Below are 12,856 nucleotides of genomic sequence, written 5' to 3'. Positions count from 1 at the left end.
GGACATTAAATTAATGAATGAACCCTTGATTCTAATAAGTATCGGTATTTGCTGATACACACTGTGATATGCATTATGAGTGCTGGCACTTGTGATGCTGGGATGTGCATATAAATCCTCAAAACACAGTGAAACAAGGAGACAAATGAAATTCAGTTGTTTAAGGGAGGTTTCTAATATGGGATAGCAGAGTTGCACTCCCTGTCCCCAGAAATCATTTTGGGACTTAAGACAGGGCTTTGCATAATACAAGTACTTGTACAGGCTTCATTGTTCAAGAGCCGGAATAATAATGCAAACTTAAAATATAAAAAAGAACATTTAAAACGGAGATCAAAACACGGTGTTTGGTCTATATCTTGTACAGTATACTGTGGTACACACGACATTTCAGGGTGTGTGGGGGGGAATAGGGGAACAATATTATCTATTAGTAAGGCTATGATTTTGGCACAGGTATTTTTATTAAAAGTCACGGACAGCACGAAGGCAACAAACAGCACAGCATGGATTTACTGAAGCCAGAGCCGGAACCCCTGAAGCTGTGCTGCTGGAGCACTTCAATGTATATGCTGAAGCCCGAGCCCCACCGCCCAGGACTGACTTACTGGAATTTTCAAGAAGTCACAGAGGTCTTATAAAATCACAGATTCTGTGACCTCCATGACAGATTCATAGCCCGAGCTCTTAGTTGCTGTCCAAAACTCCACTATGATCAATGGGCCTCTTTCAAACACCAATGAAGTCAATCGAAAGACAATCCATGGGAAATCTGTGCCTTGACATCAATGGACTTTAGTTCAGACCCAACAGCATTTTCAAGCTTTCACCAGCTATAGGTGGTCTGTCACCCAGGACCTGCACGGAGGGCAGATTTAGATAAACACAGGCCCTGATCCAAAATCCACTGACTTCTGTGAGCTTTGGGTCAGGTCCATAATTGGAGAAATTAATTCCTGGTAGTCTATTTAAACCAATGGAGTTACCCCAGGAATTAGTTTGGTCCATTGACTAATATAATTTTTTTCTTCAGTAATCAAGTGGCATCAAGTCAATTACACCTCTACCTCGATATAACGATGTCCTTGGGAGCCAAAAAATCTTACCATGTTATAGATGAAACTGTGTATATTGAACTTGCTTTGATCCGCCAGAGTGCACAGCCCCCCCCGCAAGCACTGCTTTACTGTATTTTATCCAAATTCATGTAATATCGAGGCGTTATACCGAGGTAGCAGTGTGCTTAGGCTCCAGAGGGCATTCCATGCCAAACTGTAACAATATTATGGTATGGCAACTTTTGTCTTTTCCACAATTTCCCTTTAAACTAATACAGGTCTAAGAGCCATAGATCAGCTGGTGTAAACTCATTTAGTTCCATCTGCTTTTACACCAAAGGAGGATCTGGCTTTACATGTAGAAAAATGACAAAAACATTATGTCAGGGTCTATATCTCATATAACAAGATTTCTAATTCTGTATGAATTGCTGACACACAATAGTGAGGTTTATTTGTGGAAATATTTGTGAAAATTTTTTTAAAAAAAAACATGCTACAATGTGTCCAAAAAATATACAATACTGAAGACACAAGTGTACATGCTTTGTTGACTGGTTGTAAATGGAAAAGGTTATACAAAATCACAAAGGAGCAAACTAATACATAACAGCTGTTAAGTACAGTACAGAAGAGAGACTGTTGCATACAGAAAGAATTCCTTTATTGAATAATTAAGTAGGTTTTGATCAGAGCCTTGAAAACTTGACAAGGAAATGCATATTAAATGCTGTTATACTGAGAATAACGCTGGTTATGAACGCACTTTAAAAAAGGGTAGTGCGCAGCATACTGATGAACCAAATAATTATTTTGATAGTAACATAGCTCAATTCATTTTGTTTGATTTCAGATATGGTCCTACTATAAATTGAATGTATCATTTGTTTATAACAATATTTCTTCACCTTGTTTTAGATTCTGTGTATTATACATTGCAATTTCCTACTCAGACTTGAGTATGTCCTTCCAGACATTTTTATCTAGTCATTTCTCCATAAAGTTAGGGTCTGGCATTATTGTGCAGACTGACATGCCTGTTTTACATTATAATGATTGCAAAGAAATATCTGGTGTGATCTGGATCAGCAGGTAGTAGTAGTACACATTGCAAATCGCTTACACCCTTCTGCTTCTGGAATTAAGATTTCAAATTGAAAATACATTATTACTTACATAATACTAAAGGAATGCATGACACTTTGCATATATATAGTCCCTATTCTGAGGAGTTTGTAATCTAAGGCAATAGTTTTCAATGGGATTCCTCACTGAGTAACTTTATTCATACAGATAATTGTTAAAGGCTCAAATTTGATCTCTTTTAGCCTTTTTTTGACGTGTCCTAACAGCTGGTATGCATCCTTTTAACAAATCTGCCACTGCTATGTGGGAGGCTGTGTTGAATTAATTTGCACTTAACTAGAAATGTCTATAGCCATCCTCAAAGCGCTATAGAAACAATTAAATCACGATGTTTAGATTCCACAGAAAATGAACCCAGTGATATAATTAGATTCCAGGATTGTCACTGTTCTGTGCATGCCACTCTGAAGCCTGCAATGTCTGTTGAGTCACATGAAGTGATGGAAACAGCTACACGCGTTGCTGAGAGCTTGTTTTATTCTGAATGTCACCAGGTCACTCATCACTGGGTTTCACTGGGTTTTATGAGCCGATTTTAAAGTGCGTAAATCATTTTTGGCTTTTTCTTACACACCTGTGAAAGCATGGGCACAGCTCCCAGTATACACATGTTAGCTGCTCAGGTAGACAATTAGCTCCCTAGCTAATATGCCACCTGAGTGTGGACAGATTTCTTTTTTGTGTATTACCAGTGCTAATTATTAATCCTTATGCTATGCCACAGCTGGTTTTTAGGCACTCATTGCCACTGCACATACACAAAGTGTAGGGGACTGTCCCGTGCAGGGCTTTGTATGATCCACAGCTTTGTTGGCCCCTGGGTGCAATGTGTGGGGTGCAGCGATAAGGCCTTTTCTATGGGGTGCAGGGCCATTGCCCCTCTGCCCTGGGTGAGGGTGGGTGGGGCACAAGGCCATTGGACCCAGGCAGTGTGTGTGGTGGGGGGGGCGACGGGAGGTGGGTGACTCAGGGCCATTGCCCTCTACATGGTGTGAGAGGTTTGGGGTGCAGGGCCATTACCCCTCTGCAGTGCATGAGGGCGGCTGGGGTGAAGGGCCAATGCTACCCAGCATGATGTGGGGAGAGGGGGTGAGCGTGATGAGTATGGGGCTCAGGGCCTATGCCTCAGGGCAGGGTGAGGGGCATGGTGAGCCATTGGGGCCATTGCCCCTGGTGGCAGGGTGAAGGACACATTGCCCCAGGTGTGGTGTGAGGGATCAGGGCCATGGCCTCTGGCAGTGTGAGGGGTTGCTTGAAGCAGGCCCATTGCCTCAGGGGTGCTGTGCTGCGCACATCCCAGCAGATCGGTGACCCTCGGCTGTGCAGGGGCCACTGCCAGTGGTGCCCCTCAGCCCGTGCCTAGCAGGGGTGCTGTGCCGGGGAGAGGTGCTAACTGAACTGCTGCAGGGGATATGGCCTGGGCTCCAGACCAGCCCTGTCCATGCCATGCTGTCTCCTGAGCCTCTACCTCTTGTCTGTTCCCTGCAGGTGGAAGAGCTGTGCTGCCTCCCTCACCAGCTGCCATCTGTCAAGATGGTGCTATCGGCCTGCCGGGGGGTGCTGCCCCTGGCTACCCTAGCACTGCTCCTGCTTGTCTGCTTGGCTCCCGGTGAGTACGTGGCACACCTGTTGCTGTAAGGAACACTCTGTGCCATGCAGGCGGGAACCAAGGGGAGAGGGAGGTGGGTGGGGATGTTGGGATGATCCCCAGACACCCAGCAATGGGCGCTCGTGCCCGGAGAAAGGCTGCTCAGTGGGAAGGGGGATAGAGGGAGACCCTGTAACCCCGCTCTTTTGAATTCTCCTGTTAATAAAGCCTCTCTCTGGGGTTAAAGGATTCCCTTTGTGTATTGCAGTGTCACACGCTGTACTGGATCCTGACCTCCAACTTTGGGGGAGTTCATGACCAAGCCCACGTCCCAGTTACCATCTCAGTGGGAAAGAATAATTGTGAAAGCTCTCATTCCAGTTGCTCAGGGCCCACTGGGAAGTGAATGGTTTTATAGATAACACACACTTTATAGACTCAGAGACTTTAAGACCAGAAGGGACGATCAGGATCATCATGTCTGGCCTCCTCCACATTGCAGGCCACAGAACCTCACCCACCTACTCGTATAACCTCTGGCTGAGTAACTGAAGTCCTCAAATCATGGTTTAAAGACTTCAAGTTATAGAGAATCCACCATTTACACTAGTTTAAACCTGAAAGTGACACGTGCCTCATGCTGCAGAAGGTGGCAAAAAAACCCCAGAGGCTCTGACAATCTCACCCAGGGGAAAATTCCTCTCATTTTGCAGTATTCAGCACTAAAAAATGATGAAATCTAGAAGAGCTCTGCTGTAATTGAAACTAAGCAGAGAATAAAAAATGGGAAAGTACTGTAATTTTTTTCTCTTTCACTTTGAAAAAAAAAATCTGGTTCCACCCACACTTAGAGTAAATGGTTATGCCAATGAATAAGACTTTCACTTTCTATAAAAAATTGTCCTTATGTTCAGTGAGATACGTTAGATGACAGGGACAGTATTCATTTTAGGAAAGTTGTACAGTAAAAGCTTTGTTATCCAGCATGTTGGGGGAATAGGGGGTGTTGGTTAGTAAAATATTCCAGAGGGAGAGAGTTTGGGTGCGGGAGGTTTAGGTGTGGAAGGTGGCTCAGGGTAGGGGGTTGGGGCACAGGAGGGGTTTTGGGGTGCCAGATCCAGGCGGCACTCACCTTGGGTGACTCCCCACAAGTGGCGACATGTCTCTGCTGCTCCTAGATGAAGGTGAGTCCAGGTGGCTCTGCATGTTGTCTCCACCTGCAGGCGCCATCCCTGTAGCTCCAATTGGCCACGATTCCTGGCCAATGGCAGCTGCAAAGCCAGCGTTCGGGGAAGGGTGAAGCGGGGGCAGCAAATGGAGCCCCGGGGGCCATTCCTCTGCCTAGGAGCAACAGGGACATGTTGCTGCTTCTGGGGAGCCACACAGAGCCAGGTAGGGAGCTTGCCACTCCCGTGCCAATTGGACTTTTACTTTGTATTGGGAGCTATCAGAAAGGCCATTTTCTAGAGGTTTGGTAATGTGCTGGATAACACAGCTTTTACTGTGCTAAAGGAGTCTAAAGGTTCAAGGATCAAGACTGGGTCTGTTTGGAAAAAATTTTCCTATCAGATTATTTAAAATTAACAAATTTGGGAACTGGGCTTTCCAGTTATGCAAGCTGGGAATCAGATGTGCTAAAGGAAACATGTAAAATTACTCAGACCCATAAGCTAGCTAAATGTTCTCTTTGTACTGCCAAGCTAGGTAATAAAAAATGAACATTGCAAATGCTTGATGAGTTTTGCTGTGCTGGATTGCCACTGGATTATGGAAAGTTTAAAAGTCTTAGTTAAAAGGTGGACAAAAATAGACTAGTCAATGGATTTTGTTGTCATAATTACATACTGCCTGGCAGCTCAGTGATGACAACTCTCCTAAATATAAGGGCCAATTCTGCAGCTTTTACCCAGCCCGTTGCAGTCAATAAGAACTCTGATTGAGTGGGGACTGTAGGATCAAGTCCATAAGACAGAATTTTTAAAAAATGCTTCGAAAAAATAATCCAGTAAGTGCATGGACTGACATTTTCCAATATTACAATCGTATTTGCATAAATTAAATACTGCAGCCTGTTTCTTTTTTGCTTTTAAACAGAGAAGGTTTTTCCCTAACAATTACATCATTATGGGCAGGCTATAAAACAGTGGTGAATGCCACCACGTATTAAAAGGCAGGATATTAAAATACGCTGGGGTGTGAATACACCTGATATTTTTGACTAATTCCAATTCCTACAGAGAAATTGTTTTAGCAAGATTACAGTTCTGAAATGCTAAGAGGAAAATTGTACCAAGTCTGCTTGCTAATATGCTTTTTATTCCGTGACAGAATGTCTCATGATTATCACAGCAACATGGACATTACATCCTGGTACTGACACCAGGAAGAAGTCTTGATCTGCTAAAAAGTAGACCAGTTGCATGAGATAAGGACATATTAGGTTTCAATGTCAAGTGCCCTTGTTGAAAGATGTTAAAATCATGAAGGCCTTCTCAGAGCATGTGTTTTACCTGAGCCCTCGTCCAGACTAACCCGCGGCATCGGCGGGTTAAAATCGATTGCTCGGGGATCGATATATCGCGTCTAGTCTGGACGCGGTGTATCGATCCCCGAGCGCGCTTACATCGATTCCGGAACTCCATCAATCCGAACGGAGTTCCGGAATCGACACGGAGAGCCGCGGACATCGATGGAGCCCCGTCCAGACTGGTGAGTACCTCGATTTTAGAAATTCGACTTCAGCTACGTTATTCTCGTAGCTGAAGTTGCGTATCTAAAATCGATTTTAATTCCTAGTCTGGACGTGGCCTGAGTGTCGGACTTGGAGCTAGGACAGATACTAGTGCTTTGTTATATATTCAGGAGTTATGCCTTTTGTATTTTTTTCAAGTTAGAGTTTTACTTCCTCTTGTCTATGATGCATAGTTAAAGAGTGTACTTAATCTTTATTTTTATTCACCTAGATGGTTCAAGAGGGAATAAACTTAAGCTGATGCTTCAAAAACGCAAAGGTAAAACCTCCTAAACAAACTGCAAATTTCCTCACCGCTTGTGGGGGTTGGGATATCATTGCAAAAGAAAAGTTCTTCAACTGTTGTCCCTTCTTTGATAAATCTCACACAGCACAGAAGCTCAGCCATATTGGCTGTGTCTGTAAATTGTCTTAACCTGTTCTGTGAACTGGTCCTGGACATTTTCTGCAAGGTCATCAAGGCATCAGCGCATAGTTTTATTTGGCATAAGAATGGTTTTCAGTGCCATGGCTCTTTATTTCCCAGTCATAATTCTGTACCAGTCTATTGCTGCTGGAATTAGAAGGCTCTTATCAATGGTGCATGTTCGTTTGCATTTTGCACTTTGTATGGCCCCAACATAAGCTACTTCTAAGGCCTTTTAAGGAACAGTTGCTGCTTTGGACGTGACTAATTTTTTTTGCCACTTTCTTTTCTGAAGGGAAGAATCACAGCTTCCTTATGAATTTTGGCTCTATGGTTTCTATATGTCTCTGTAGTTTCCTTGGCCTCAGTCTTTCATTTACTAACACTTGGCAAACAAATGGCACATTGGGGCTGTGAACTTTCTGCAGTAACATGAAAAGCCAAACATAATATAACTACCATCATATTGTCTACACCTCTTCCTTTCCCGTTTAACTTTAACATACAGCTGAAGAAGATGATGGTTTTTAATAACTACACACAGGCTTGGTAACAATTGTTCCAGAATGAAGATTGGATGCCCCTGTCACTCCCTCAGCACCCTTCCCCAGCTTCTAGTGCTGCCTGGACTGGAAGCTTCTCTGTCCTTTTACTTCAGCAGGGGGCTTTCAGCTGAGACACTTCCTGCTGAATGCTTTCCTCAGCCAGAAATCACTCTGCTTTAGGCTCCCTGCAGGAGCTGAGGGCATAGAGAGCCTTTCAGCTAGGGTTGCCAACTTGGTAATATTTAAAAACAGGACCCTCCAGCAAAGAGTGCCAGAACCTCCCCTGTCCTCCCTCTTCCCCCTGCCCCTGCCCCACCTCTCACCCTGAGGCCCCACCCCTTCCCTGCCTCTTTCCCTGAGGCCCTCTTCCCCTTTGCCCCTGTCACTTTCTGCTTTTCCCTGCCCACCCCACCAGCTCCTGGTCAGGAGGGACTTGCCTGCAGAGCAGGCTGGAAGCTGCAGCCACCTGATGAAGGTAGTAGGCAGCTCCGGCTGAATAGGGGCTGGAGTGGGTGATGATCTGGTGCCATCCTTCCTCCAGTAACCAAACTTTGGATGTCCAGTCAGTAGATCTGACTGAACACTGTCAGATCACCTTTTCAACCAGACTTGCCAGTCAAAAACGGGGCACCTGGCCACACTACTCTCAGCCCCAGCAAGCAGCAGGATAAGATGCAGACCCAGAGATAAATCACATTTTTTTTCTTAATTAGAAAAAACAAGAACAGTCATATTGCTATAAATTTCTCAGACACTCATAGCTCACCTTTGAACCTTTTGTAGCCACATCTCACAGTCTGGAAAGCACTGTACTCTGCTGTCCATTAAATCCAGCCCAACTCCCACATTCTATAAGTGGACTAAGAAGTAATAGAACTCAAGATCTAAAGTACTATTTTCACATGACTACACCACTGATTTAAGATTGAAAAAAATACAAATTTGAGTTGTTGGTGTTTATCCTAGTGCCTTAAGGCTCGGTTCAAAAATGTGTTTTTCTTTGCATGGCTTTTCGTTTCCCCTCCCCCTTATACCAACATGGAGCTAGCATGTTTCAGCATCTCTCCTCAGAGTGGAACACAACTCATACTATGCAGTAGTTTCATCAGTCCTTGTTTAGTGTATAGCTTTTGGGGAAGGATAGCTGATGGAAAATCCAGCAGGTAGGGGAAAGGGGCTGAGGGCGAGACGGGCAAAATCCAGAATTAAGTAAACTGACAGTGTCTATTTTATTTGATTGATTATGTCTGTTATTATTACAACTCTGTTGTTACTATTGAGTGCATAGGTAAGCCAAGCATGAAGGTGGTGACTTATTGCTAAAGGCATAACTAGGCTAATACATTTTGGGTTGATCAAAAAGTTACTGCCATGTCATTTGAGGACTTCATTTCAGCTCTGGCACCAGCTAAGACAGAGGTGTCAGTAAAAGAAAACATGGCCAAGGAGTTCTTAAGCAGCCTGAAACGCCAGAAGCGCCAACTGTGGGACAGGACTCAACCCGATGTGCAGCAGTGGTATCAGCAATTCCTCTACTTGGGGTTTGATGAAGCCGTGAGTACTAGTCTTGCCAGTAGTAATGGGGACTTCAGTATGTGTCCAAATATAGTGATACTAAGAATACATATCAATGGGAAAGTGGCTTATTTCTTTTTTTCACAAGTTTGACAGTCTCGTACCTTTTGAAAATAGAGAATTGTGATGTATAAATGCAAACCCAGTAGTTATTTGTGATAGCTTGATTTAAAACCCTGTTCAGAAAAAATTATATAAAGAAAACATGTTCCAAAATTTTTGAATCCCGTTGAGCTTCAATTTAATGAAATTGTCATCTGGTTTATATGGAAGTGTGTGGATGAGAGAGAGACATACACCAAACAAAGTTACCAGTGTTGAAATGAGCATCGTGGTCTCAGTCTATTACTTTTGGGTGTTTGGACAAATCACAAATCCACTCATAGTTTAGCATGGTTGGTGTTCTTCTCAGAAGAGGCAGGGAATTTGAATACCGGTTAGAGCATTGGCAGTTGTGGTGAGAGGCTTTTAGATCACAGACCTACAGTACATCCAGCTTTGATCAGTGCTGTAACTTTCTAATTTGCATGAGCACTAAAGGTATTTGGGCACCTAATTTCTTTAGAATTCAATGGAAGTTAGATGCCTAAATAGCTAAGTTTTAAGTTAATTAAAAAGTTTAAAGAGAAGTGTGTACTATTTGAAGGCATTTGACAAGCCTTCTTTCCAGAGAAATAGTTAATTTATAGGAATGTTAGAATGGAACTGAGAGTTCCAGTTCCTCTGCATATTCCACAAAGCTGTGACTGAGAGATCTCTGAAAGTGGTGAATAGACATATTTATAGTGACACAGTCCCAGCTCTAGCATAAAGAAGAGGTAAAAAATAAAGTTTAGATGTTAAATTCTTGGCTTCTTGGAATGTTTTTGATGAAGTTGAATTGGCACAGAGCAGTTGTACTACAGCTAGACTTCCATGACTGTGTGGACTGTTTACTGCACTAATTTTGGAAGGCCAAATGATTTTTTTTAAAGCCTACTTTTTTCAGATAAGGAAAGGCTTAACATTCCTAAAACAAAGCAGAAGCAGCCATTACATTGTTTTCCTTTTACACAAAATGATTGTGGCTTCAGAATACATGTTGATTCTTTCTCATCTTTTGTTTGCAGAAATTTGAAGATGACGTCTCCTACTGGACAAACCTGCGACGTGGTGGCAATGAATATTATGGAGGCTACTACCAGAACCATTTTGATGAAGATGCACCTATTGGGCCCCGAAACCCACATACCTTCAGGCATGGAGCAAATGTCAACTATGATGATTATTAACCTCATTTATTCTACTGTAACTAAGAATTGTATGTCTGTATCGGATTGAGCTAAGCCCTACCCTCACTAACTCACATTCTCTCTCTCCCTCTACTTTTTATAGTATCCATTTATTATAAACAGGGAGAAGAAAGAAACTGTCTTAGCACAGAAGCCTATTTGGAATGGGCTTCTATAATTACTTAATAGTACACTACGTATAAGTGTTAGAATTAAAGTCTTTTGGTAAAAGACTTTCCATTTTTCCATTTCTCCATTTCTTGGGTAGAGTTTGCAATAGCTGACCATTTCAAAGCACTGCATTATTAGAGATTACATTTTCAAGGGCTTTTTACTCATTCTTAAAAACTGATTGTCTAATTCCATGATTTCACCCAATTTTGGTGTATTTTATAAGACAATGCGTTTCAATGTGCTCAGTTATTTAGGTCTGTGTCAATACAGTAAATAAATCCCACACTTTTAGAGGAAAAACTGTTTCCTCAAATTTAAACATCTTTGTGGGTCCTTTCCCTACATTTCCATTTTCAGCATGCTCTAATGCATAATATATATTAAATATTATAGCTCTTTTATAGTTCATGTTGCGTCCTTTACAACTTGGCTGTAAAAGTTTAACCTGGGCTGAAACTTGGCATAAAATTACCAAAGAAGCTATTTTAAAGTTATGTGAGTACAAAAATAATAGATGTTTAAAGGGTCTCTCCATCGCTATATAATCAGGTATAAAATATATTGTCCCATGAAATTAATAGTGGTGAAATAGCACCAGATAGTGGCCTCTGCCGTGGTCATGGGAAGTGCAGCCTGGATATGATCACATTATGCTGTCAAAAGGGAACATAAAGCTATGATCAAAAAATTGTGTCTGAATGAAGGGGGTAGCAAGTTAATGAAGAAAAACATCCAGGATTCAGCAGAGCACAGAGGGGTTTTGTGATGCACCCCAACCCCTGGCCCAGCTTTTGTGTTGTTAGTTGAAAATGGGCTGGGGCTGCATTTTTTTTCCTCAGTGTGGCCCTATGGGAAGCCTTTATTAGGGTTTAAATGAATCTAAGAGGACACCCTCAAAAACATGAGGAGTTTCAGAATAAGTATAAAGGTTGATGTAAATGGAGGAATCAGAGGAGAAGTTGGGTGGCCTCAGGATATTGACACTGGAAGGAGGAGGTCAGGCTGATGAACAGCAGACACGTTCTGTAAATCCAGTCAGGAACTTGTAGCAAACTGGGGTTTGATGTAAATAAGAATGTCCAACACCGTGCATAACTATAATGTCTCCATGCCAGCTATCATGTCTCCTAAGCCTTACCCATTACTTATCTTCTGTCCGCAGCCAGCAGATGTAGTGTGATGGAGAACCACCCAGCAGCCCAAGCACTACATTAGTGCAGGGATGCACTCTAGAGGCAGATGCTTGGAGATGGAAACAGATTTTTAAAAATGCTAGTTAGTTTTCCTTTGCACCTGGCCCCACCTGCTTTTATGCAGATGAAAACTGGCTATACTTACACACAGAAAAAGTTTCCTTTTATGTTTTGGATCATTTGCACATAGGTTCCCAGTCAGTTACACCAATTTAACTAAATTTGGTTTAACTTTCTCATGTAGACAAGGCCTCAGCTACCATTTTACACTGCATTAAGTGGGCTTCTCTTGACACTATGTCTTACGTGAGTGAAAAATGCTAGTTTTGGAAGCTTTTCTCACCCTTCTGTGTCCCTGCTAAAAATCAGCAGGGCTTTAGAACACTCAAGTGAAATTGGTGATTTCCCCCCCCCCCAAAATTTCAGACCTCAACATCCAGTGCAAGGAAACATTGTCAACAATTACAAAAATATTACACGTTCTTCCAGAACCTCTTTTGACACAAATTTACACCAAAAAGGAACTATACTGTCCCAGATAAAAGCTTTGGTTTTTAAAAAGTTTTAAACTACATATATAATAACTTATTTTAATACTATAAATCTATGAAAATCCTCCAAGTTATTTATTTAAATGTCTCCAAAATGGTTCTGGCCAGAAAAAACAGCTAACAAGAGGTCACATGTTCCCCTCTTCTCATATGCAGACAATATAGATAGGCCATTGGCGAATCATAGAAATGTAGGCCTAGAAGTGACCAAGATAGGTCAACTAGATCAGCCAGCTGCACTGAGGCAGAACTAAATGTGACAGGTTTGATCACAGAGACTCCATTGAGGCTGTCACCTGATGTGCTGGAATTACCTGTGAGCCTGTTTTCCATTGCCAGCTTGGGACTCCAGAACTCTGTCTTGTTGAGCCAGACACACAAGCCTGCTGCAACACAGACCCAGGTCTGGTTCACACCCCCAAAGCTGCAGACTTTAACCAATAACTGCTCAGCAAGTCACCTATCTCCAGCACCCAGACACCCAAATAAATCTGTTTACCCTATATAAGCTTTATACAGAGTAAAACTCAAATTGTTTGCCCTCTATAACACTGATAGAGAGATATGCTCCCCCAGGTATTAATCATTTACTCTGCG

General features: G+C 42.4%; 1 protein-coding gene across 5 annotated transcripts in view; it reads left to right on the top strand.

The window, feature by feature from the left end:
* ECRG4 (ECRG4 augurin precursor) overlaps nucleotides 1-10,879 on the top strand; it is a 79,254-nt gene extending 68,375 nt beyond the window's left edge. For 2 of the 5 annotated variants that reach the window (XM_030569611.1, XM_030569617.1), the window contains 4 exons: nucleotides 3,693-3,813; nucleotides 6,756-6,803; nucleotides 8,892-9,049; nucleotides 10,180-10,879. In XM_030569611.1, coding sequence (XP_030425471.1) covers nucleotides 3,693-3,813; nucleotides 6,756-6,803; nucleotides 8,892-9,049; nucleotides 10,180-10,341 — 489 coding nt within the window. In that variant the 3' untranslated portion in view covers nucleotides 10,342-10,879. The remainder of the gene's footprint in view (nucleotides 1-3,692; nucleotides 3,814-6,755; nucleotides 6,804-8,891; nucleotides 9,050-10,179) is intronic. The other 3 variants (XM_030569626.1, XM_030569633.1, XM_030569642.1) reach the window with 2 other exon arrangements.
* The last annotated feature ends 1,977 nt before the right edge of the window (nucleotides 10,880-12,856 follow it).

This window comes from Gopherus evgoodei, chromosome 1, assembly GCF_007399415.2.
Source record: "Gopherus evgoodei ecotype Sinaloan lineage chromosome 1, rGopEvg1_v1.p, whole genome shotgun sequence".
NCBI lineage: Eukaryota > Metazoa > Chordata > Testudines > Testudinidae > Gopherus > Gopherus evgoodei.
This window is presented reverse-complemented; position numbering and strand designations above follow the sequence as displayed.